This window comes from Peromyscus maniculatus, chromosome 4 (genome assembly GCF_049852395.1).
Source record: "Peromyscus maniculatus bairdii isolate BWxNUB_F1_BW_parent chromosome 4, HU_Pman_BW_mat_3.1, whole genome shotgun sequence".
Taxonomy (NCBI): domain Eukaryota; kingdom Metazoa; phylum Chordata; class Mammalia; order Rodentia; family Cricetidae; genus Peromyscus; species Peromyscus maniculatus.
In genome coordinates this window covers 69385533-69410900 of record NC_134855.1, presented here as the reverse complement: position 1 = coordinate 69410900, position 25368 = coordinate 69385533, and the positions used below count along the sequence as shown (strand labels likewise).

General features: G+C 51.4%; 2 protein-coding genes across 56 annotated transcripts in view; one reads left to right on the top strand and one right to left on the bottom strand.

Annotated features, from left to right (window-relative positions):
• Nucleotides 1–3554: 3554 nt before the first annotated feature.
• Large2 (LARGE xylosyl- and glucuronyltransferase 2) lies at nucleotides 3555–9985 on the top strand. 6 transcript variants are annotated; one of them, XM_076570089.1, is made up of 15 exons: nucleotides 3703–3827; nucleotides 3916–4074; nucleotides 4151–4248; nucleotides 4555–4637; nucleotides 4857–4980; nucleotides 5196–5367; nucleotides 5485–5589; nucleotides 7066–7178; nucleotides 7254–7379; nucleotides 7457–7612; nucleotides 7736–7896; nucleotides 8332–8610; nucleotides 8923–9075; nucleotides 9188–9383; nucleotides 9518–9985. In XM_076570089.1, exons 2-15 carry the CDS (start codon nucleotides 3975–3977, stop codon nucleotides 9725–9727), a joined length of 2076 nt encoding a protein of 691 aa, XP_076426204.1. In that variant the 5' UTR covers nucleotides 3703–3827; nucleotides 3916–3974; the 3' UTR covers nucleotides 9728–9985. The 6 variants fall into 6 exon arrangements, with proteins under 6 accessions (XP_006995213.3, XP_076426204.1, XP_076426202.1 ...); XM_006995151.4 differs by having other exon boundaries at nucleotides 3555–4074; XM_076570087.1 differs by having other exon boundaries at nucleotides 4830–4980; nucleotides 5196–5589.
• A 3245-nt stretch (nucleotides 9986–13230) lies between these two features.
• Nucleotides 13231–25368, bottom strand: part of Phf21a (PHD finger protein 21A) — a 182265-nt gene continuing 170127 nt past the window's right edge. For 19 of the 50 annotated variants that reach the window (XM_076570057.1, XM_076570056.1, XM_076570058.1 and 16 more), the window contains 6 exons: nucleotides 25197–25257; nucleotides 22731–22987; nucleotides 17675–17830; nucleotides 15973–16048; nucleotides 15530–15633; nucleotides 14251–14778 (listed from right to left, as the gene is read on the bottom strand). In XM_076570057.1, coding sequence (XP_076426172.1) covers nucleotides 14524–14778; nucleotides 15530–15633; nucleotides 15973–16048; nucleotides 17675–17830; nucleotides 22731–22987; nucleotides 25197–25257 — 909 coding nt within the window. In that variant the 3' untranslated portion in view covers nucleotides 14251–14523. Of the gene's footprint in view, nucleotides 14779–15529; nucleotides 15634–15972; nucleotides 16049–17674; nucleotides 17831–22730; nucleotides 22988–25196; nucleotides 25258–25368 lie in introns of all 50 variants that reach the window. The other 31 variants (XM_076570059.1, XM_076570070.1, XM_076570062.1 and 28 more) reach the window with 3 other exon arrangements.

Below are 25368 nucleotides of genomic sequence, written 5' to 3'. Positions count from 1 at the left end.
GAAGTGGGGGGCGGGGGGGCGGGGAAACCCGTTCCGGGGAATCAGCTGATTGGCCGTGGGAAGAGGGGGCGTGGCAACTGCGCCATTGCTGACTCCGCCCGCGAATTTATGGTATCCGTTGAATTGTAACTCGTTTGCTTTATACCCTACCAAATATTATCTTTAGACAAGGACAGGATATGCCCAATAACGCCCATCCAGTATATCACATGCATGTACGAAAATGCCATCATGAAGCCCATTATTTTGGTTTGTTTGTTTTGAGATGGTCTCTCTATGTACCCTTGACTGGCCTGAAATTCACAGAGCTGCCTACTTGTGCTTCTTAAGTGCTGGGATTAAATGCGACTACCATCAAGACAGGCGAAGCGCATTGTTTTGTACAATTCATAAACACTAATAAAAATGTTCATAAAGGAGCTGGAGAGATGGCTCAGGGATTAAGAAATGTTCACTTAAGAATCTTTTTAAGGGCTGGAGATATGGCTCAGAGGTTAAGAGCACCGACTGCTCCTCCAGAGGTCCTGAGTTCAATTCCCAGCACCCACGTGGTGGCTCACAACCATCTGTAATGAGATCTGGCACCCTCTTCTGTATACATAATAAATAAATAAATCTTAAAAAAAAAAAAAGAATCTTTTTAAAAGCTGGGTATGGTACTGGATAGAAAAAGCACTTGTTGCTCTTGCGAGGTTTGGTTCCCAGTACCTGCATGGTGGCTCACAACCATCTGTAATTCCAGTTTTAAGAGGATTAGATGCCTTCTTATGATCTCTTGCAGGCACCAGGCCGGCCCACATGTGGGTATGCAGAAAGACACGCAGGCCAAACATATATATATATATATATATATATATATATATATATATATATATATATAAATCCTAAAATAAAAGGCTGGGCATGGTGGCTCATCCCTGTAAGTAATTCCAGCATTCAGGCAGAGTCAAGAGGATCGATGCAAGTACAAAGCCAGCCTTGCCCGTATAGTGAGTTCCAGGTTAGCCTCAGCTAGAGCAAGACTTTGTTTTAAAAATTAAATTTAAATTATTTTATTATTTTAAAGTCATGCCTGCTGTGTCTAGGCATGATTGGAATTCTGCTTTAGTCTGAGCCAGAGCCAGGGCATTTTCGACACCACACTCACCAGGAAGCCACAATACACTCTCACTCCCTTCCCTTTCTTGTCTATGTGGAGCCATGATCCTATTGTTGCCAGCCACACTCATGCCATTCCTGCAAACAAAGATTCAGGGAGAGGTGCTCGAACCTCAGAAGAGTCTATGGTATGGGCACCGTGGAAGTCATTCCTCACCCTTCCCAAGTGCCACAATGCACTCCTCCTCCTATTGGCATTTGTGATGGTTCAGTCTCCATTGTCCACTTGGTGGGTTTGGAATCACTGTAGAAACATACCTCTGAGTGGGTCCATGGGTGTGCCTCCAGCCCAGAGGACTCTGCCTAGATGTTTGTCTCCTTGTTCCGTGGGTTAGAGTCCTGAGCTGAATAAAAGAGAAAGCAAGCTGGGCATTAACGAGCATCTTTCCCTGTCTCCTGATTGAGGATACAACATGGCCGGCTACTGCTGGCTTCCGAAACCACAGCTGCCCCACCATGGTGGATGACACCCTCAAACTGTGAACCAAAATAAATTTCCCCTTACGCTTGCTTCGCCGAGGTATTCATTTTGTCACAGCCACGAGCAAAGTAACTAATACATCAACCTCGTCAGATTGGTGGGAACTCTTGTCCACAGATGAGGCCCAACTGCTTATCCCAGATAGCACAGCAAGGCCCTGACCAAAGGGCCCTGGGGAGTATTCTCTAAGCCAGCATGAGCCATGACATGATGAGGCAGGCTTGGCTAAGATCTAGGCTCAGGAACTCAATGACTTGACTGCCTTTTGGGCCGTTCCTCTCTCTGCAGCTGGAGTGAGGGTGTGTGTGTTTGTACTTGTGTGTACATGTGGACAAGTACATGTGTGCAAGATTTCACCAGATGGCCTTTTGTTCTGGGGAGGAAGGAGAGGCCTGGAGGACAGAGTGGAATCCCACCTCCCCTCCACATCCAGACAGTGAAGGGTTTTTCTCTCCAGTACAGGGCACTGGACCCAGCCAGGCTGTCTGCAGCAGGGCTGCCTGAACTTCCTCTCTAGATCAGGAGCCTGATTAGGCTCCGAGACAAAGAGCAGAGGTGTGTGCAGGCTGGGCAGACGGGAAGGAGGCTCCTCCCTGCTGGATTCCTGCCTGGACCTGGCCTCAGGGCCGGGCTGCAAAGGCCTCTGGATAAATTGGGCTGGATCCTCTCTCCTTCAGTCTGTCCCAAGTCACAGAGGAAGAAAGACCAGTTGGACAGGCACAGATGAGGACACCAGAGACCCAGAGAGGGTGCTGGACAGGTCCAAGATCACAAAGTAAAGTCCTGGGCAGGGCTGGCTCAAATGGGGTCTCAGCTTAGAGGACTAGATTCACTTAATTCCTAAATGCACAAGGGGCAGCTTTTGGTTTCCATAGCAACCTCCAAAGGCTCACAGGCTGATCCCCATCTCCTAGAGAAAGGCATTCTGATCACCCAGGGGGAGGAGCCAGCCCCAGGCTGTTGTTTATGGGTCTGCCTCATTTTATACAGCTGGACCTTGGGCTAAAGATCCAGCCTGAGCTCCTGGTGAGGCCTAGTGGAGTCCTTGGAGGGCAGGTCCAGTTTCCACACACACTGAACACCTGGAATTGGGTGTTGGGGGCGACCCACAGAACAAACAAGCTCAGCTACCCTTGAGCTGGGAAGATAGCAAGAGATGTGGAGAGTTCTACATTCCTACATTCCGGGGGAAGGAAGGGCAGGGCCAGGTCCTGAGGTGGAAGACCTTAGGGAAGGCCTAGTCACAGCTGGGAGTCTGTGCGGGAGCAGTAACAAATGGCCGAAGGGCGTAGGTTCCTTTCACTCTTCAGGGAACAATCCCATCTTGTGTCCTCGGGGGTGATGAGAGGATTAATTAAGCAGGGGCTTGGCGAACACTTCGCTCAGGGCCTGGCGCTCAGTACGTGCTCAACCGACCATGGCCAGTCTCCTGCACAACCCAGGGAGCTCCCCGCACCCCTACAGGATCCGAGACGTGCCTGAGGCCTGCTGAGGGCTGGAGGGGAGAAGAGGGAGGAAGGGATCCAGGCCTTGGAGCCCGGCACAATCAATACACTCTAGACAAGGGCGGGGGAATCCACGGCCCTGCCCAGGCGGCAATGAGGCTCTCTGCCAGCTCTTGTGCAGGAGAGGAGGTGGCCTTCAAAAGGGCACAGTGCTCGTGTCGCTGCTGGGCCGGGCTGGGCTACCTGGACTAAGGGCCAGGGAGGACGCGCAGGCTACAGGTGTCCCTAGCAGGCCCAGCGTCCTGTCCCCCGACCTGAGCAGGTGTCTCCAATCCTTGGACCGGACATTCCTTTCCCATCCCCCGCCCCTGGACTCCCGCGGTGCCAGGGCCAATCCTTTGATCCTGAGCTCCGGGTCACGGGTCCCTCCCCTTAGGGGGAGGAATGGGGTCCCAGAGCCAGGAGGGTGCAGGTAGCGGGCACAAGGCCATCCTGGATAGCTGTCCCCGCGGCCTTAAGCCCTCCCTTAAAGGGGCTTGTAGGTTCGGGGCGAGTTTCGGAGCTGTCCAGTGCAGGGTGAGGGTGGGGCCCTGCCAGGGGTCTCCCCGCCCCTTCCAGCCCAGACAAGCAAAAGGTGAAACCTGAGCCCAGGTTGGGGGCGGGGCTGGCTCGTGGCTCTGCCCTAGTCCCCGCTACCCCGCAGTCGCAGGAGGAACAGGGCCTTCCCCAAGCCTCTGGAGCAGGTGAGGCCGACGGCTGTGCCCCGGCAGGTAGAGCAGCCGACGGGCCCCGCGGCCCAGAGCTCCTCCTCCTCTGGTCTTTGGTCCGCAGGGTCGGTGATGGAGTCCGCTGCCCGGGGTCGCTCCCCGCCCTGAGTCCCTCAGACAGCCATGCTGCCCCGAGGGCGTCCCCGGGCACTGGGGGCCGCCACGCTGCTGCTGCTGCTGCTGGTGGTGGTTGGCTTCTTCCTGTTCGGCCGAGACCCTGAGTGTGAGCACTGTGAGCTGGGCAGGCGAGGTGGGGACCCAGTGTGCCCTCTGCCTGCTTATGCCACGTGTCCTTTCAGACGGACTACGGGCAGCTGCCACCTTCGATGGAGACCCGTACGGGAGCCGCAACCGCTCTGCCTCCGGCCTGCATCCTCCACTGCCACCCAAGTGCGAGGTAGGTGAGCGTGGCCCCTGGCGGCTGCCACCCCCCAGGGTTCCTGACCCCAGCTCAGTCATCTAGGCATCTAGGAGAATCACAGTACGTGACATCTGGCCACCCGGCTGGGACATCTGAGGACGCTTAGAACGCACGCCCCCTTCACTCCCCAGTTTCTCCACTTGTGAAATTCAGGCGTTGCCTCTAGGCAACCCTTTCCCCAGCTCTGATGCGAGGTGGGGGCTGCACTGTTCTCGGTCAGGCTGGCTGGGCCGGCCAGTAGAAGTTGGGGACCTGCTGCTTGACTAGCTCTTCCCTCCCCAGCTGTTGCATGTGGCCATCGTGTGTGCGGGACACAACTCGAGCCGAGAGGTCATCACCCTCGTGAAGTCCGTGCTATTCTACAGGTACAGACAGGTCTCCTGGATGAGGATCAGGAACCCGCCCGCCACGCACCACTGGTCTGGGTTCCTTTCCTCAACTGTACCGAGGAAACTGAAGTCCTCTTCTTAGGAAGGGGGGCGGGGGCGGGGGGTGGGGACATCGGAACATCCGCAAGAGCTCCTTGTAGGAGATAGGGCCTCTCTATTCCTGCACAGCCATGCCAGGCTCTTTCCACCCAAAAGGAAAAATCCGCTGCACCTCCACCTGGTAACGGATGCTGTAGCCAGAAACATCCTGGAGACGCTCTTCCGGACATGGATGGTGCCGGCTCTGGTGATCAGATTCTATGACGCTGAAGAGCTCAAGGCAGGAGTCCCGTGTGGTGTCTCCCCCTCCCCCCCACCTCCCCATGCGCTCCTGCCTAGCTAGGCCCATCCTCTCCTTACTTACCCCCAGCAGTGGGTGGTGGGAGGGGAGAGACTGTGTCCTGCCAAACCTCCTGGAGCCCAAATCTTTCACCTTTTTGGGGGGTCGTGGCTGCTTTCCACTGTGCCACTTGGCATCCTCTCCCCTCCCCCCAGCCCCTGATCTCCTGGATCCCCAACACGCACTACTCTGGCCTCTATGGGCTAATGAAGCTAGTACTTCCCAGCATCCTGCCTCTCAGCCTGGCTCGAGTCATTGTCCTGGACACCGATGTCACCTTCTCCTCTGACATTGCGGAGCTATGGGCACTCTTTGCTCACTTTTCTGGTGAGACACCTGCAACTCTGCCCTGGCCTGCCCCTTCCCCGGCTTACCCAGGTTCCTGCTGTGGGCTAGCCCGGAGCCCACATCTCCAGGCAGCTCCCTCCTGCCCTCCCCTCCCAGACAAGCAGGTGGTCGGTCTCGTGGAGAACCAGAGCGACTGGTACCTGGGCAACCTCTGGAAGAACCATAGGCCCTGGCCTGCCTTGGGCAGGGGATTTAACACAGGTGGGCACAGTGGTGAGGGAGGCAGGATGGGGTGGGCAGCCGGGCCTCAGTGGTGGGATGGGCACAGAATGCTAGGAAGCCCCCAAGAAACTCTGGCAGCGTTGTGGAAGGGGCTGGGGATGGAGAGAACTCTCCCACTTTGCATGTTTGGACCAAATGGCTGTGGCCATCTCATCATTTCCTTTAAGACCCCGTTTTCACATCTACTTCATGGGAAGAGTCCTGCCATTACCAACTGTGAGAGGACAGCTGGGGAGGGCCCTTCTCTTCCCCTCTACCCAAGGGAATTATGGGTGATTATGTCTGAACCTCAGAAAATATAGTTCCGTATTAACAACTGGGGCACGTTCAGAGAGATTTGCCATTAGGCAGTTTGACTGCCGTACAAACAGCAGAGGCTGTGTTTACACACACCCAGATGGAGTAGCCCACTCTTCTCTAGGCTGTGGTGTGGTCTGGGAGCAACAGGCATGTTACTGAATTGAGTGTTCACTGACAGGCAGGCAACTGTAATACAATGGCAAGTATTTGTGTAGCTGAAAATGGAAGAGGCATGGGAAAAATACTAGGTTGTAGGTTGGTTGGTTGGTTTGACAAGGACTCAGTCTGGCTTTGCACTCTGAGGATGACCTTGAACTTCTGATCCTCCTGCCTCTAGTTCCCTGGTGCTGGGATTACAGATATGTGCTACTTGGTTTATGCCATATTGAGGCATAAGCCACGGCTTTATGCGTGATAGACAAGCACTACAATTGAGCCATATACCCAGCCTCAGGTGGTGACTTTTTACCTCATATAATCACGTACTATCCGTGGTGTATGCTTTATATTGTCGACCAAAGCACCTGTACCAGTTAACACCTGGCAGCCTGGTGTGGTGGTGTCTGTTGTTTTCATTTCATATAATTATGTGTCACCATAGTGTGTGCTTTATATTGTTGACCAACACACCATTAGGTGACACCTGACTGACCTCCAATTAACACCTTGCATCCTGGTGTGACGTTGCCTGTTGCTGCTGGTAACCCCGGTTTCTTGGGAGGCTGAGGCAGGAAGATTGCAAGTGTGAGGCCAGCCTGAGAAGCTTAGTGAGACCCTATTTCAACATAATAGTTGTTTTTGGAAATTTGTTTTATGTCTATGAAAGTTTTTTCTGCATGTGTGTGTGTGCACTGCATGCAGTCTGGTACCAGCGGAGGCTAGGAGAAGGTGTTGGATCCTCTGAAGTTGGAGTTCCGAGGGTTGTGAGTCACCACGTGGGTTCTGGTCAGTGAAGCTGGGTCCTCTGCAAGGGCCTCACGTATTCTTAAATATGAGTCCATCTCTACAGTCCCTCAAACTCAAATTTGAAAAGGAGCTGTAGGTGCAATTCAGTGGTAGAGCGATTGTCTTGAATGTACCACAAAACAAACATTTCAAAAGATCCGGGATCTGGATGTCCCTGGTGGGCATGGCAACCTCTCTCCCTGTTGACAGGTGTGATCCTGCTGTGGCTGGACAGACTTCGGCAAACTGGCTGGGAGCAGATGTGGACCTTGATGGCCAAACGGGAGCTCCTTACTCTGACGGCCACGTCCCTGGCTGACCAGGTCTGGAGGACTCTTTGTGGGAGCAGAACCGAGGGGCAGGCTGGGGGCTGAGATGTGATGTCTGTCACTGCCTAGGATGTCTTCAATGCTGTCATCAAGGAGCATCCCGAGCTGGTGCATCCCCTGCCCTGTGTCTGGAATGTGCAGCTGTCGGACCACACACTGGCTGAGCGCTGCTACTTGGAGGCAGCCGACCTCAAGGTGAGTGGAGCCTGCAGGACAGGGGACTGTTGCTCACTCCCCGGTCTAAATCCCTGCCGATACCTCCCGGAGCCCAGGTGATCCACTGGAATTCCCCAAAGAAGCTCCGAGTGAAGAACAAGCATGCAGAATTCTTCCGAAACCTGCACTTGACCTTCCTGGGGTATGATGGGAAACTGCTGCGGAGAGAGCTCTTTGGCTGCCCCAACCAGCTCCCTCCTGGGGCTGAGCAGGTAAGAGGGGCCACACTACCTTGCCTTTGGGAGGTTTTGCCGCTCTGGACTCAGGTGGGCCTTGGCTGGAGGGCCCGTTGTCCTGGGCCAGCCCCATTCTTTCTTTCCCTGGACCCTGCTCAGTTGCAACAGGCCCTGGCACAGCTGGATGAGGAAGAGCCCTGCTTTGAATTCCGGCAACAGCAGCTCACTGTACATCGTGTGCATATCACCTTCCTGCCCCACCAGCCGCCACCTCCCCGGCCTCACGATGTCACCTTGGTGGCCCAGCTCTCTATGGACCGGTGAGGGTGTGGAGGGCAGCCCCCGGTAGCATGGCATAGGCTGAGATGGGATTTGAGAGAACTATTTTATCTGGTAGCCTGATGGTGTGGTAGGGAGCTGCTGGTCCCTGGAAGAGTCCCAGGAGTTGGAGACATTGGATATGATGGGAAAAGCTTGGGCTTTGGAAGTCTTTTTGATGCCTAGAACTGCCCCTGGGGTGCTGGGGGGCCATGAATAAGCCTCAACATTTCAGGCTTTTAGTTTGCTGGTCCATCAAATGTGGATGCAACCCTGGGGGGTAGTTGTAAGGATGAAAAGAGACCAGCTGTGTGATTGTAAGGTGCTTAGTCACGGGATGGGGCTCTGCAGCGGCTAACTTTGGGGAGGATTTCTAGCCATCCTGGGCTTCTGTGCTCAAGGGGCCCGAGCAGGGCTGACCACCCACCTCACCCCAGGCTGCAGATGCTGGAAGCCCTGTGCAGGCACTGGTCAGGCCCCATGAGCCTGGCCTTGTACCTGACAGATGCAGATGCTCAGCAGTTCCTGCATTTCGTGGAAACTTCGCCAGTGCTCTCTGCGAGGAAGGATGTAGCCTACCATATAGTGTACCGGGACGGTCCCCTCTATCCAGTCAACCAGCTCCGCAACGTGGCCTTGGCCCAGGCTCTCACGCCCTACGTCTTCCTCAGTGACATCGACTTCTTACCTGCCTACTCCCTCTATGACTACCTCAGGTGGGCCTGGAGGGCAGGAGAGGGGCAGCATTTGGGGTATACACCGTCGGGGTCAGGGTATCTTGGGAACCCCAGGTTGCTGTGTCCGTTTCTTTCTGGGGCTCAATGGCTTCTGCAAAACGGGGCTTGTCTTAGGCGATTTCTTTGGGCCACCACTGAGTCAGGGAAGCAATGCCTTACTTCAAACAGCAGTTCTGTGTGGCAAGGCTATCTGAAATAGCCGCACTGGCTACCTGGAAGGCCGAGGCGGCTGTGGCTCAGCAGGGGGGTGCCCCATGGGCTGAGTACTCCTTCTCACATGCCCCTCCCCAGGGCCTCTATTGAGCAGCTGGAGCTGGGCAGTCGGCCGCGGAAGGCTGCTTTGGTGGTGCCTGCCTTTGAGACCCTGCACTACCGCTTCAGCTTCCCCAACTCCAAGGCAGAGCTGTTGACCTTGCTGGATGCAGGCTCTCTCCACATCTTTAGGTCAGAGAGACCGTGTTCTGCCCCACTGATCCCATGCTGCCCCTCCCCGCCCCCCCCCATGAGCTCACAGACTCCTAGCCTCAGCCCTGTTCCCACCCCATCTGTTATGCAGGTACCATGAATGGCCACAGGGTCATGCGCCCACAGCCTATGCCCACTGGCGGGAGGCCCAGGCACCATACCAGGTGCAGTGGGCAGCTGACTATGAGCCCTACGTGGTGGTGCCTCGTGACTGTCCCCGATACGACCCTCGCTTTGTGGGCTTTGGCTGGAACAAGGTGGCCCACATCATAGAGCTGGATGCTCAGGTGAGGAGGGTACCTTATTGCCCTGGCTGTGCTCTGCCCCCTTCCTGGGGGGCCATGGCACAAGCTTGCACTTCAGCCCTCACTTGCTCCTCCCTAGTTCAGCCCTGGCCCGGCGTCTGTTCCCGTTCTTACAGGAATATGAACTCCTGGTGCTGCCCGAGGCCTTCTCCATCCACTTGCCCCATGCTCCAAGTCTGGACATCTCCCGCTTCCGCTCCAGCCCCGCCTATCGGGACTGTCTCCAGACCCTCAAGGAGGAGTTCCACCAGGACTTATCACGGCGCTATGGGGCTGCAGCCCTGAAATACCTCACTGCCCTGCAGCAGTCCCAAAGCCGGGCCTGAGCTTGCCAAGCTGCCCCTGGCCAAGGCTCTCTCTCTCACACACACACTCCCGGAAGACACTGGAGAACCCTGGTGGGTGCCCACCCTTACTGCTATTTAAATTATTTAAGGTTTTTGTCAGAGGGGCTGGGGTGGGGCATCTGCGGGGTTCCTGGCTGGTTTCCCTGTTGGGGTCCAGCCCTTCTTTGCCCCAGCTGGTTTGGGGCTAGTTCCCCCAATCCCTTTTCATAATAAAAAAATTAAAAATTTTTCATTTTATGTGTGAGTGTTTTGCCTGTATATATGTACGTATGTGCAAGAGGGCTCTAGGTCCCTGGAACTGGAGTTACAGGTAGTTGTGAGTCACCATGTGAGTGCTGGGAACCAAAGCCAGGTCTTAAGTCCTCAGCCATTTCTCTCGCCCCACAGCAAAGATTTAAAGACCACTTTTTGTCCTCTGGCTGGGGAACCCAGGACTCTTAGGGTCCGAGGGCATCAGTGGGCAGTGGGAGTGGATTCCAGCTAGAGTCCCAGGACAGTCTGAACCCTCAAGGGCCACAAACCAGAGATGCAGTATCTAACCCACACTTTCCCACCCTGGCCCCAAACGCAACACCAAGAGGCTGAGAGGCTTTATTTGGCTTTATTTAGTAAAATGTTAAAATAAATAAATACAAATTGATCGGCTGCTCTGTAACCCCCCCACCCCCTCCAAACAAAAACCAAACAAACAAAACAGAAAGTTTGAAGCACAAAACTCCAAATACAAATTCTACCAAGACTGAAATCACAAAGGGCATGGACACAGACAGCACAGGTCTGGCTCTTACCTAGGAGCTCGCTGACTTCTGGTCTGCTCAGCCCACCCACCTGACTGCCACTCACCCTGGGCTAAGAGCGAGGACACTGGAGAGGGGTGCAGGGGCCAAGGCTGCCATGTGGAACTGCTAAAGAGTGCCACCCTGGCTCTCAGGACTCTTCATTCCTTGGGGAGGGCCAGCGGAATCTTCCCGGGGGTCACCCATCTCCTTGGGGAGGAGCTGACAGGAGCATAGACGGAAGGCAGGATGAGAAAGGAGACTCCCGTTTTCTGCCAAGGGTGCTCAGATGAGGGGCGGGACAAGGTCCACAGTCATTTACACAGCAAAGTAGCCTGCCTTCAACAGAAGCCATGGGCTCTGGAGAAGCCGGTGTCCAGAAAAGGGCCACCGGTCCCTCCTACTCCTGCCCCTGGGAGGAGTGTCCTCAAGAGTTCAGCCCTTTAGTTAGGTAAGGTCCATAACCAAGAAGGACCTCATGGGAAGAGACCACTTGAAGTGTGAGCCGGGGTGGTGGTGGTGGTGGTGGGTCAAGAAGGCTCCAGAAGCCCCAAGAGGAAGCATCATGAGGTGGTGGAGAGGCAGCTGTACATGCAGACAGACAGCTGGGAACCCTGGGTCAGTGCTGGGTACACATGGACCCTTAGCACTGCCTGTTGGGCTTCAGACAGGAAGCAGCAGCAGCAGCAGGAGAGGGGGCCCTAGAGCATACCAATCACCAAGACAGGGGCCCTCTGGAGGCTGCCTGGTGGCTGTCACTGGCTCCAGAGACAGGCCCCACACAGGTAGCGCCATCCAGGGACTGTCCCTAGCTGAGTCCTCCCTGAAGGGTGCCGTCAGCAGGCAGATAAGGAAGGAGGAGATGAGAACTGGTGGAGTCAGCAGAGGCAGGCAAGACTGTGGGTTCAGAGAGAGAAAGGCCCCTTCAAGTGAGAAAGACGAGAGGATGGTGCTGGCCTCCCTGCCTTTACAGCCTGCATCTGCCAGCCTGATCTGGGGGCCCAGGGGACTCCCAGTCCAAGGCCCTCCAAAGCAACTGCCGAGCCAGGGGGCCTCACACATGGGGCTGCAAGAGCAACAGACTGCAGCGGGGGAGGGAAGACGGAGCGGTGGGGGCAGCTCAGGAGGAGCGGCCTGTGTGCCCCACGCGGGCACAGGTACTCGCAGGGCTAAGGGGACCAGGAGCTCTGTGCTGAAGGCCTGGAGCAGGGCTACATTTTTTTACTCCGCTCCAGTCGACTCAAACAGCTCGTTTCCAAACATCAGAAGAAGGGACTCTACGCGGCCCGGCTCCTGCATGGTCACCAGCAAGCAGCTCTTCTGGGGCAAAGGCCTGTAGTGATTGGTTTCTCAACCGCTTTCCATCACAGGGAGGCACGGTGTGCCAAGCCCCAGCCTATGGGCCCAGACAAGTCCAATGGGGGCTGGGAGGCTGAGGGAGCCAAGACGGGGCATCGGCCTGCTGCGGGTCTCTCTGATCCTCTGCCAAAGATTCCTCCGACTAGTCCGGGCTTCTCCAAAGCTCACGAACTAGACTTAGCACCTTGGTCTCTGAAGAAGAAAAGAGGGCTCTTTTCTGCTCCCTCAGTCAACCCGAAGTCAGAGGCCTGTATGGCCAAACTACATGCCCTCTTCTCAAATGCTTGGGAGAGGAATGGACGGCTGGTGTGGACGGGCCTTGCTCACTCTCAGAAGCACCCTTCTCTGCTGGAGGTACTGTCAGGTTCCAGCTCTTTCTCCCTGGACCTAACTGGGCAAGGAAGAAGCAAAAGGGCCTTTCCTGCTATTCCTAGCCCTGGGGGCCTGGTTGGCTCCAGAGAGATGCTGCTGTGGAGCTGACGGCAGAGCCTAGGTCTCTGTCCCTCCACTCAAGGCCATGCAATGGCCAAAGGTTTCCAGTGGGAGCATGCATCTCATAGTTGACTTTCCCCATGGTATTGTAGGGGAGATGGCTAGAGAGCCTTTTAGAAGCCCAGTTTTCCAAGAAGAAAAGGCCACAACAGGCCAAGCAAGGCAAGCATAGTGGATTCTAGCCCAGGGACACCCAGGAAGCATGTGGGTGGGTGGAATGGGAGTGAATTCTGACCCCGGTGCCAGGAGGCAGAGGACAGCTGGAGCGTCAGACCTCTCTCTTCAGTGCAAGATGGACTTGAAGGTCACCTGGGCTCTCAGAGACATAGGGACCCTCAAGGGATCTCCTTCCTTAGTTCTGATGCAGCCAGCCTGCACCCCACCCCACCCCCAGAGGCGCCTCACTGGTCACTCCCCCCAAGGTGCCCCTGAGGCGTACATAACGCTGGTGGCTGAGAGACTGAGAGCAGCACCAAAGGAAGGTCTTAGGTGGGCACCAGCCTGCACTCCAGCAAGGCCTGAGACCGTGGGGAGACCCCACCACGCACACTCCATTTTGGCTTAAAACAGGAGATGCGATCCCTGTACCAAAAAGACAGCACAGTCTGAGGAGGGAGGAGGTGGGAGGACCTGCCATTCTGAACATTGGCCCACCAGTCTAGAGGCACAAACACAGCAAAATGTCATCGTGATCAGCAGGTTCTGTGCTAAAAAAGTATAACTACACGGCATTTTCTCCAGTTCTGACACCTTTTTAATATAAATCACCGTTTTTAGGAAACAAATAGCACTTTTGTAATTTTTTTTTTACAATGTTTCTTACCTTGATCTTAATTTAAGTAACACTAGGAAGACCTCAATATCTTTTATTTTATTTTCCTTTTTAATTAAAAAAAGAAAGTTGCTGTTGTTTTCCCCAGGTACAAAGATTTTTTTTGCCCTTGCATTAAAAAAACAAAACAAAACAAAAAAACACCAAAAAACAAAACAAAAACAAAACAAAAACAAATAGTGCCCAAACGATGACACAGGACGCACAAAGACTCACTGACCTCACTGACACTATAACGCCTAGTCTACCATGCAAGGTCTCACTACCCTTAACAGGACCGTCAGCCTGAAAACAGCTTTTCTATTCCTTAGTTTAGTTCTTGTTACAAAAAACAAAACAAAAAACAAAAACAAAAAAGGTAAAGTAAAGAATGAAATAAAACGTTGTTTAAACAAGAACAGAAACAAAAAATAAACTTGAAGAAGAGAAAAGGGTCGTCTCCATTCACACACGCCTGATCGTGCCCCACCTGGGTCATGCTGCTCTGCTCAGAACCTTCTCTTCTTATAAATATAGAAAAAGGATGGAGCCTGTTTTCAAGTAAAACCTCTGATCCGCCTTTCTCCCTCCTGGACCACACACCTTCCCTTCCCTGCTTCCCAGCCTGGGGACCCCTGGGGCTGTGCACTGCCCAAGCGGAGGGAAGGCAGGGCTGCTGGAGGCCTGGAGGGCGGAGCTGGGGAGGGGACTTGGGCTCTCCCGGCACTAGCCCCCTCCAGGAACATTAAATACTGCTTATGTCATATACTTTCCCACCCTGGCTCCCCCCCAGCCTTCCCGGCCCTCCTCTGGGCACTGGGTTAGTTAAACCTCTATTTCCTTTTTTTCTTTTTTTTCTTTTTTTTTTTTTGGTTTTATGGTAGTGAAAGTTTAGGAACAGGAAAGCCCACACACTCTTTGGACTTGTCTTTTCTACCTAAACAAACGGCTCCCAGTAAGGATCTGAAACCTGCTCTCCTCCCTCCGCCCGCCCCTGCTCCCCACCCAACAGAACAAAACAAACCCACCGTGGCTGTGGAGGCTGCTGCAGGCACACACTGGTGTATAATAGAGAGAGTAAATATATTATTTCACTTGGCATGGTGCTGGCAAAGAACCTCCAGCTGGCACTATTTCATGTAACATGGTCCAATCTTTGCATGTACACACAGAATAAGAAGAATCAATTGGCAAACTCGGGTGCCACTGGCACAAGCATCTTCTCTCTCTCTGGAACCAAAGAACCAAAAGAATTCTGTCCTTTCCAGAAGAAATCCGGCTTTGCTTCTCTAGAGTCTCCTCGCCACTGGGACTGTGGCGTCTCCTCGAGGGCTCTGTTATTTAGTCTCTTCCGCCTGGTTACAGTTCGCTGTGCAGCTCTGAGAGGACGGGGAGGGGGCGGGTGTGGAGGCGGCGTTGGTAGGGGGGGTGCAGTCTGGGCCGTTGGAGAGGGCCCCCACAGTGGCCTCAGAGTCTACAGGTTTAGAGAGGTCGATGCCATGGATGAGGCGGATGAGTTGTTTCACCTTGTCCAGGGAGCTGCGCATCTCCTTCTGCCGTGCCAAGATGGTATTCTTCATCTCCATACATTTCTGCAGCAAGTCACAAGGGTGAGCCCCGGAGGAAAATGCCCCATAAACCAAGCCCTGGGCACTGCTGTGCGCCCCACAACTGTGCTGTCCCACCTGGCATGGGCAGACACCAGCAAAGAAGGAAGACACAAAGGCTGGAGCCAGTGGACAGGGTGAAAGCCAACTCTGTCGGATACTAGCACCAAAAAAGCCGCCCTGAAGCTAGGGCATGGTGACAGGGATTAAAAAGCCAGTGAGAGATGCAGGGAATTTGACTGGAGGGTCTGTGGAGGACCGCTTACTCACTCATAATTTAGAGGTAAGGGCCTGGGTGGACCAGTAATGTTTAGGAGATCTGAGGTCAAGGCAAAGGACTCCAGTCAGTGAACCAGGCCCTCTTGGTCGGTTACCAGCTGGTAGTCCTTCTCTTAGTCCAGTAAATTAGGTCTCTGTAAGAGTCACTCACGGGCCTGGGTCTGCCCAGGGTCAGGAGAGGCTCTAGGCTCTTCCCAAGCACGCAAAACTGCACAGGCACTGGGTGGTGCTACTCAATCTCTGCCCCGGAGACTGAACACCCTCCCAGAGAGCAGCCACAAGGACGCTCCGAGCTTGGTAAGGTATCTACGTGTCCCATGGCCATGGCTCCTGATCACCGCACACTGACTCCCAAGGCAGACTCCGGCTACCCCGGTCGCTCACACCCACAGCCAGGCCGTCCACGCCAGGCCTGGAGCCCACCCCGCGCCCAGCGCTGAGAAAGGAAGGTGCTTACACTGATGGAACTGCTGAGCTCCTTCACCTTCTGCTCCAGCTGCTCTCGCTCCTGTTTCAAGTCTGAACTCCACTTAAGGAGCTTCTGTTTCTCCTCTTCTTTTGCTGGGGAGAAAGGAAGTTTTAAGTGATTGATTCTTTGCAAGGCTTACCTGGGTCAGGACGTTCACCAAAGACAGCCGCTCTAAAGTGCCCCTCAGCCACACGGCCAGGACACGGCCAGGACACAGCACCTGACCACCTGGACTTTTCTTCTTCCGGTGTGCTGGCCTTGGGGGCTTGGGCCAGGCTTTACATGGGTAAGGTGCCACCCTTCACAGCTCCCATCTCAAAAGGTGGTCCACACACTTTCAACTCCATTCAATAACACATTCTCATTTTCCTTTGAAAACAAAATCAACCTCACCTTCTAGTGGAATTTTCTTCTGAAAAGGCGGACCTTACCTGCTTTGTAGGCAATATAGGAATGAACAATGGCTAAAGTTCCAGGCCATGGAATTGCTTCTTCCTTCTTCAGCATCTGAAAAGAATTTAGAATTCTATCTTGAGAACCAAGGTCACAGCAAACACCAGTGTCTGTGGCTGAAGATCTAGGGAGGCTTGTGGCCGCATCACCCAAAATCAGACTACAGATAGAGGTAGAGACTTGGAAGCATCCCTGTGTCTTCAGAAAAGCCACATGAGGGGCTGGAGATATGGTTAAGTGGTTAAGAGCACTAGCTATTCTTCCAGATGTACAGGGTTCAAATCCCAGCACCCACATGGCAGCTCACAACTGTCTATAACTCCAGTCCCAGGATATCTGATATTCTCTTTTAGGCTTTGAGGGCATAGAACACTAGGCATATTACAAGGTACATAGATATACAAGCAGTTAAAACACAGATGCACATAAAACAAATACATAAAAATATAAAAAATGCCACATGAGCTGGGCATGGTGGAGCACAACTTAAATCTCAGCACTTGGGGAGGCAGATGCAGGTGGATCTTTGTGAGTTTGAGGCCAGCCTGGTCTACAGAGAGTTCCAGGTCAGCCAGGGTTACACAGTGTGATCCTGTCTCAAAATGAAGGCAAAAATAAAAGCATCCATTCAATCAAGCAAACAATGGCCGTCTAACTCCAACCACTTTCTACAGCTAGAAGCAGCAGTGCAGAACTAGCCATCACCTAGCATGATGGTAGTCACCTCAGGCAATCTTGCCTATGATTAGACACAGGCTGCCTGTTTCAAATTTAGTTTTGTTATCTCCCTCAAAAACTCCAAGGAAGTTAAATACAGTTCTAAATCTATACTCTAGCCCCTGTGTAGGCAACTGTCAGGAAGGGCACATGACAGGAAAGCAGGTGAAGGGCACCCAGACGACACCAGAGGCAGGTGATGGGATGAGGTCACAGCTGTAGGCCAGCACTTAGGAAGCCAAGTCAGGAGACCCCCAAGTTTGATGCCAGCCTGGGCTACAGAGAGATCCTCTCAATGCACTATGGACTTAAGATGCAGCTCTCAACAGTAGAGAGCTTAAGTAGCATTCACAAGGCCCTGGGTTTGGGTCCTGGTGTTACAGAACAAAAAAAAAAAAAAGGGGAAAATTTAAAAAATGATCTCAAATCAGGCTTTATTGATTTATGTTATTTTAGTGTTTTTGATACAGTATTTCCCTTCGTAGCCCTGGCTTGACTGGAACTCATTATGTACACCAGACTGGCCTCAAACTCAGCGATCCACCAGTCTTAGCTTCCTGATTGCTGGGATTTAAGGTGTGCACAACCAGATCCGGCCCAGAAGGAGCTTTTATGCATCTTAACTTTTTTTTTTTTTCTTTTTTGTGGTAGTCTCACTATGTAGCTCAGGCTGGCCTTGAACTTGTCAAGCTCTTGGCTCAGCTCTTCAAGTGCTGGGATTATAGGCATGTGCCAGTATGAGGGACTGAGGGTCTGCGCTTCAAAAGGGAAAATGAGTCATTCCTCATAGAAAGAAGTGACACATGCATGCTGTGTCTGCATGCTGTGCCATGAACCAGGAGGATGGGGCCTATAGAACAATGACTGAGAAAAGCTTATTCCCCAGGATGGGAGAGAAAGGAATTTCCAAGGCATTGTCTTTCTCTTCCTAGGTCCCTCATCCATGTGGCCCACCCCCAGTACCTGGTCCTGACATCTGGGGCAGATCCACATGCCCTTGGGAATTGTTTTCAGAGGAGGGTCTAAGCAATCCAGATGATACACACGCGAACACGTGTCACACATCAGCAACTGGCCACTCTTCCTGCAAACACTGCAAAAATCCTCGTGGATGTCACCCTAGGAGACGGGGAGGAAAGGTAAGAAAGACAAGGGAGAAGGTGAGCCCGCCACGGTACCTTGTACACCGTGACTACACTCAGTGTTTTCAACAGCGAGCGGACGGCCCAGAGACGGCCCTCCAACAAGCTAGTGTTGGGCAAGGAGTCGCCAATAGCACAAACTTCCAACTGCTCCACAAATCTCAGTTTCTGGGGTGGCAATTTAACTTGAAATTTAAACATGAAGGGCTTTCTTTAAACTTACAAATTTAGATTGAGAATTTAACCTTATAAATTGGAGTTTACAGCAAAGATCTTCAGTTGCTTGGGCCAAAATCAATGGCTTAGGTAACAGGTTGGCACTTCCAATGCCAAGAATCCAACTCACAGACCAGAGATCCACAAACCAGAGATCCACACTATGAGAGGAGCAGCATTTATTATCTATTATTTGAGGGAATTTGAGAAGAATTTGGAAACGGGAAAGTATAGTGAATGTTCAAAAGTGAAAAGCCCAAGCCAGGAGCGGACAACTTATCGAAGCTTCTAACATGTGGAACTGGAGGAGCCACAGTAGCAGCCGATAATGCTCTGTAGAACTAGCATTTGGCATTTGCTGCTCAACAGACCATCATCCAGCAGGAGGCTTTATTCTTCCCCATAAAATATTTCACTAGATGAAAAAGATAGGCAGCCCCAGTCCACTCTACTACCCCCTTTGTGATAGTTCCGGGGCTCAGGTGCTTCTGGAGCCCTCAGAACAGAACACACCATCAAAACACAACAACACAGATCTATTTAAAATCCAGAGGAAAGAACACAGGGAAAATAAAACAAGAGCTTTTAAAGAGGTGTGTTTCAGCAAGTCAATGCGCAACTTGTCTGGATGCGAATCAACACATGGATGAGGATGACAGGGAAGGGAAAGCCAGGGCACAAGCTGGAGGACATAACGAGTCAGTGCCAGCAGACTGCTTTAAGACACCTGCGGTATTCTGCTAGAAAGCCCACCACAGAACTGCAGAGTAAGCAGCAAGACAGGAAGTGAGGCCCAGTCCCTCCACCACCACACCACTGAGGGAGTGCATCTTCCAGTTGTAGCTTCCCTCTGCAGGAAACTCCCTTTGTGTATGTGTGTGCATGTGCACTTACACAAGGATCTTTCCAGCCCCATCTTTCAAATTTCATATTTACATATACTACAGCAGCAGTATCTAGTGTTTGAGTGGTAGAATTTCTTTCTTTTTTTTTATAATTTATTTTTATTCTAATGTGCACTGGTGTTTTGCCTGCATGTATGTCTTTGTGAGGTTGTCAGATCCCCTGGAATTGGAATTACAGACAGTTGTGAGCTGTCATGTGGGTGCTGGGAAATGAACCCAGGTCCTCTGGAAGAGCAGCCATCTCTCCAGCCCAAGTATTGGGATTTTTATGTACTGCAAATCATTGAGGAATTCTGAGTTAATTATAGACTCTCAGAAGTTCTAGCAACAGCACACTGAAACAGAACAACTCCAGAACACAAGTGAGCGGTAAACGGCCACGACAGCACATGGGATGCCGTATCTGGAATTCCCTGTCTAGTCCTGAGGAAGAAGGCTGAAATGGCCTGAAGTGTTGCCTTGTAAATAATTTTGGTTTATGTACCCCTGAAAAGTGCCAGTGACTCCAGACCACATTTTGAGAATTGCCCTAGCCTAACAGTTTAAATATAAAATTCCAAGAATGTCAGAATGAATATAAAATACAGAGACAATTCATCCATCAAGGTCAGTCTTTGCCTAAAGAGTGGAGATCAAAAGGCTTAACTCTGGTGACAGGTCATAAGCAAATGGTAAGCTGAAATGTGCCTGACCATGACATTGCTGGGAACACGCTGCCTCTACCAACTCCGGCTTTACTGTGTGCTAAAAATGTATAATTAGTCAACATATCTTCCCTCCCCATAAAAATGACAGCAGCAACAAGGTCCATCCTGAGGACTAGTGTCTGGCTGCGTCTTGTATTACCAGGTCCTTCTAGATAGTTATTGATCCCCAGGAAATGCTTGGCTCTCAAAACTGTTTCTGTTTAATTAATGTCGAGGCTTATGCTACCCAGCAGCAAACACACAGAACTCTGTGTGTTGATTTTAATCACGGCTGTTGTTGGGATACTGTAAAAGTAGAAGTCAATTATCTTTAGAAAAAAAAATGTATCCCATTTTTAAACCATTGGGTTTAACTTAGGAAATTCTGAACATTTTTAGTGATTTCAGAAAAGCGTTATTTTGCCTTTAGTTCTTCTGCAAAGAACTCTGTTTGTGTTTTAAGATGAAATCTAGCAAAAGTTTTCAGTTTGTGATTTGACCAGAGTGGATCCTTTAGGTCTAGTCTGTAAAAGAAAACCAAAGAACCCAGACCAAGACAACAGGGTATAAGAAATTTGAAGGCAGAGGTTCAAAGCTCCCCCCCTCCCCAGCACTGTGCACCAGTGCACAGGGAGTCAGTGACTGCTGGCTTCTTTGGGGAAAAACTGGAACAGTCTTTGGTACCAGCAAGCATGGCTTCTGACAGGGAGGACTCCTAGTGCACATTAGCCTCAAGTCAGAAACCCTGCGTCGGTGACCAGGGCCAAAGGAAGGACGCATGGAACGCCAAGTCTTTAGAACCAGGAAGAGTCTGTAGCTACCGCTACAGGGGGAATGGAACCTGCTGGGAACAGAGCTCTCCTATGACCCCAGTTATCCAAAGATAAGACTCAGTTCGCTGTCTCCCAAATTCTCACTCAGGGCTTCAGGTGGCATTCTCGTGGAGAGGGGAGTGTCATTAGTAAGTCATGAGAACCTTCAACTCAGGGAACATTCCACCGGAAGACGGCTAACAACACGCTCTGCAATTCCTAAGGGCTGAGGGCACGGACAAAGACGTTTCTGTTTTGTTGCTCCAGCCTGCTCCTCTTGTCGTCAGTAAAGGGCAGCATCAGTCTGCTGCTTGTTTAGGCCAGGAACTTCAAGGTTATCCTTGACAATTCTCTTTTCCTCATTACTCAGTTTAATCCACCCAAATCTTCAAAATACAAACAAAACTGCTCGCTTTTCTCCATCTCTGCATCGGCCACTCCATCAGGACCAGTCAGGTGTCATTATCTCTTGCCTAGAACACCACAGCAGCCTCCTTATTGGTCTCCCTGCTTCATTCCAACTTTTCCAAGGTCCCTCTCTCCCCAGTGCTCCTTTCAAAATCCAGCTGGTTCTATAAGCATCAGGAGCCATCCAAGGAGGCTGAAGTCTTTGGTTATCAGTCTGTTAGGAAACTAGACTTACTATCCACATGCACTCAAAGCTGTCTCCCGCCAGAGGGAAAACAGACTTTACAAGCAAAAAAACTCAATGGAAATTATCTCAAGAGATGAAAGTTAACACCACCACCACCAGGCTGATGTCACATGCCTCCTGCTGCAATACACAGAGAGGAACCTGTCATTCCTGATTCTAGGTGCTTCCATCTATTCTGGAGACAATCCAGCAGAGCAACTGTCCCACTGAAAAAAGATGCCACCATTAGGAAAGACACAGATGGACTGAGGGCCTGGGGAGGCAGCTCAGTGGATAAATGCCCACGTCACCAAGCCTGAGTTCAATTCCAGGGACCCACAAAGTGGAAGGAGAGGACTGATTCTCAAAGCGGTTCTCTGGCCTCCACACATATGCCGTGGCATAGGTGTATACACAAAGACACAGATACATATACTCTAAATGAATAAATTTAATAAAAAAAAGATGACCTAAGAAACTCTTTCAGAATAAAGGAGAGTAAGAGATTCAACAGGATAACAAATGCCAAGAGTGACCTTGGACAAAGGCAATTACTGGAACAAGTAGAAAAACTGGAATATGAACTGAATATTACACAACCAATGTTAAATTCCCATAATTTCATTACCACATGGTGGCTACACAACAGAACACTGTCATTCTTAGAAGTCAAAAATTTTAATTGCCTCAGAAAAAAGTGTGCATACATGCACATGTTTGCACATGTATGTGGGTGCAAGCATGTAAAGCAAGACACAAACACAGCGAGTTAACTGATGAATCAGAGCAAATGGCGCTACCGTCCACTACACCACTGCTGCAACCTTCCCACGGGTCTGAGAATCGTTTGGAACATTTGTCAATGGAGATTACGTCACAGCACTGGTGGCTTCCTGGTGTACTTAGAATAAAAGCACAGAGCCTTCTAGTCACCTCTCTGGTCACATCTTCCACACATAACCGAGGGGTCCCTTCTCCCTCTGCATGGATGATGCCTTCACTGTCCTGGCACTGCACCTTGTCCCTTACCGTTCCATTTCTCCTCCTGGTGCTCATCTCTGCCTGATGGGTTACATATTTGTTCCTTCGTTGCCTACCTCTTCCTACAGAACACAAGCCCTCGAGTGCTTGTACATTGCCCAGCCTCATGAGCAGCATTCGCTCAGCAGAACAGTGTTCGGTCAGGATCTGCTGAGTGAACTTGTTGCTTTGTAAGTGCTGGAGCCTGCTTCTGACCAGTTCCAAACAGAAAATGTTGCACTTCTAGAAGTGTGCCTAACAAAGCAGCAGAGCTACTAGATGCATCTGCTCTACTCACACCAATGACAGAGACCGCTCAACTGTGTAAGTCCATGTCCCCACCCTCCTCTGAGAGCTCATGCAGAGCTGATCAAATCAGACTCTGAAACCCTGGGCTCCCTGGATTTATGTGAACATGACTCTCTAGGACAAGAAAGAGCTGAGAGCCCAGAAGACAGCTGCCTGGCATGGCATGCAGGCATTCTGCAGGGTCTGCTGCTGTTCCCGGGCTATGGAGGAAGGGTCAGTGTGGTGAGGAGACGACACAGGACATGGCTTTCCCCTGGGAGCTCTCGGAGAGAGTGCAGGCCCCCCAGTTACTTACGTCTGTGGAGGTGGGGCTGGGCAGGGACACAGGCTGCACAGGTGCAGGGAAAGTGAATGTGGTCTCTGTCTTTTCATTTTCAGGGGAGTCGGGATGACTGGATGGGGGGGATGTTGGGGTAAGGGCTCCAAACCCCAGCACTGCATTGTATTTTGGAGGACGACCTATATACCAAGAGAAGGGAACAAAAGGGGAAAGGGGGAGGGAAAGACAGGGGAAAATGGTCTTACATACCTTTGGCCAGTGTTCCTCATTGGCTAGCATGGAAAAGGAAGTGAGGTAGCAGACAGAAGGTTAATACACAGGCCAGAGGAAAGAAAAGAAGCAACGATTTCAATGCCATTAGAAACAACTACATGAATTCTAAAAGAAGGGAGGAGAAGGGAGCCTTGGAGAGTGGTAAAAGGTGCTGGCATTTGTAAAAAGACCCCATCTCCGCAGATCATGATCATTCCTGGACTCCCACAATCTGAGGTTTCTAATAGGAGGACCCAGGGGTCATGAAGCAAAGGAGCATAAAGCCACAACAGTTTCTTTCCTGTGTTTTATGCATTAGTCACTAAGGTTTGTTCTGCAGCCATCACTCCTAAGGACCCTCTGTTCTTACGAATGGATTTATTCAGCATTTCTGCTTTTCCATGTCGCTCTTGTCAACAGTGTAGACCTTTTCCTGCTGGTAAGAGTGGAGGAAGGCAGTGTGAGGAGGCAGAATTCAGCCAACTCCTCTGGCCCTCTGCTGGCAGAGCCACTGGGAGGGAGTTTCTAGAAGAGCTGGAGTGTGAGAGTGTAACAGTGAATCCTCAGGCTTCCAGCCTTGGAGGCCTCTGTGCTGCTCTGAGAGCCGCCTCACTGCTTCACACCACCAACAGGCATGGGCTGCACGTTTAAGGAAGGACAGGGGCATTTTTGTGAAAGGTCCAGTCTGAAGCAATCTATAAGCAGTCTAAAAAAGCAGAGCCCAGGGTCACAGGAAGTCTAGGGCAGTCGCTCTTACCACACACCTAAATCAAGATGCGTGTCTCCTGAGAGTTGGATGACAGCCGCTAAGCTGTCCGTGGTCATGAGTACAAACCCAACACACCAAATTAAGAAAAGCCAGTAAAGCCTGCTTTGCCTACGAGCACCGGTGAAGGCGTCCCCACCAGTCAGTCTCTCTCAGGGCCATGCACGGAAGTTATGACAGCCAGACACCACCCTAGCACTGCCTGTATCAGTCAGACAGAGTCTGTGTTCCAAAGACAGACTGACGGTCTTTTCCTACAGAGCCTAGTGCTGTGAGGAAGGAAACCGACAGCAGACTCTTTGCTTGTCCATATAAGGCATGTCCACAGCACTGCAAATGCAGGCTTTAGCCTCTGACCTTTCTGGCTCATTTAACCTCTGTTCTCTAAGTAGATACTACCTCCCAGCAGGCCAATTAACTGAGGCCACTGGCTAGGGACCTCTTATCTGAGAACAGTGTGGTCACTAAAAAATAGCTGAACACAAAACCAGAAAGTACCTTATGACTGTGGCCCAGAAGCCAGTACAAAGCAATAACTTAAGGTTTCTCATCTAGATGGGTTGGTCACTTTCAGGGCAGGACAGATGAAAGGTCGTCACCGAGGCTGGCTATGCCTCAGGAATATAATGCACATTGGTAGGTCTGCCCAAGGCAGACAAAGGTCAGGGTGACCTCCAAAGTCTCCAATGGCTCTGAGCGTCTGTGTGCACGCACAAGGATCAGTTTGCTAGTCACTGACTCGGCAACCTTTCCCGCCTGCAACTGTAACTCAGGGTCACATTACCACATGGAAAAAGGTATCCTGGGACACATTACTAACATCAGAGGGCGATTTCAGCACCTTGTTCATGAGTCGAAGCCTGAACTATTAAGACCTACTTAGACCTGTGTGATGAGAGTTGCTGCTGTTTTGGTCTGCCTACAGTAAGGTCTGGAAGATTGGAATGTTTGCGTTGAGGAGCCTGTTTTCCCAGCATCCTTTTCTTCTGTAGCTAGAGATGCTCATGATAAAAGATTCTAAATTCTCTTTCTGGAAAGTCTGCAGATCATGGAAACTCAGTCCCTTCCTACCCTCACTGGCAAGAGGACAACTGAGACACTATTAGGAACACCTTGGCAACAGCAGTGCTCAGCTGTTTAATGATACTAAACGCTTCCTTTCACACGGTGTTCTCTTCACTGAGCTATTCATGGATGGCCTGGAATACTTGGGGCAGAAATGCTGCATTAAGCCATTCTCCTGAGCCAGCTTAGCCAGGACTCAAAAAGTCAGCTTTTAGCCCTGTGTTCAGAGCACTAAGAAATCTCTCTTCTCCTCCATATTCTCAGAAAACAACAAAAACTACTTTCAAGGGATACAGGAGCTAGGTTCTAGGACAATGGAAAAGAAGGAGGGAGGAGAAAAAGAACACAACATGGAAAGCAGAGGCAGAAGCAAGACAGGGTTTTTAAAAGGCACTCACCTCTCTTCCGCGTCCCAGGATGCATTGTGCTGTTAAGGTAAGTGACTGCGCTCTTCTTACGCTTTGGAGATTTAAGAAGGAGAGGTGACTATTGAATAACATGGTTACCATGAACACTGCAAACATGCTTATCACATGCTAACCAGTCTGTGCCAAATATCCCAAGGTCTCC

What these genes read in the sequence shown, in the direction of transcription:
- Large2 (XM_076570087.1), top strand. Translation starts at nt 3,975, where the DNA reads ATGCTGCCCCGAGGGCGTCCCCGGGCACTGGGGGCCGCCACGCTGCTG. An exon ending in GTTCGGCCGAGACCCTGAGT is followed by an intron (nt 4,075 to 4,150) that starts GTGAGCACTGTG and finishes GTGTCCTTTCAG; the next exon opens with ACGGACTACGGGCAGCTGCC. An exon ending in ATGACGCTGAAGAGCTCAAG is followed by an intron (nt 4,981 to 5,195) that starts GCAGGAGTCCCG and finishes CCCTCCCCCCAG; the next exon opens with CCCCTGATCTCCTGGATCCC.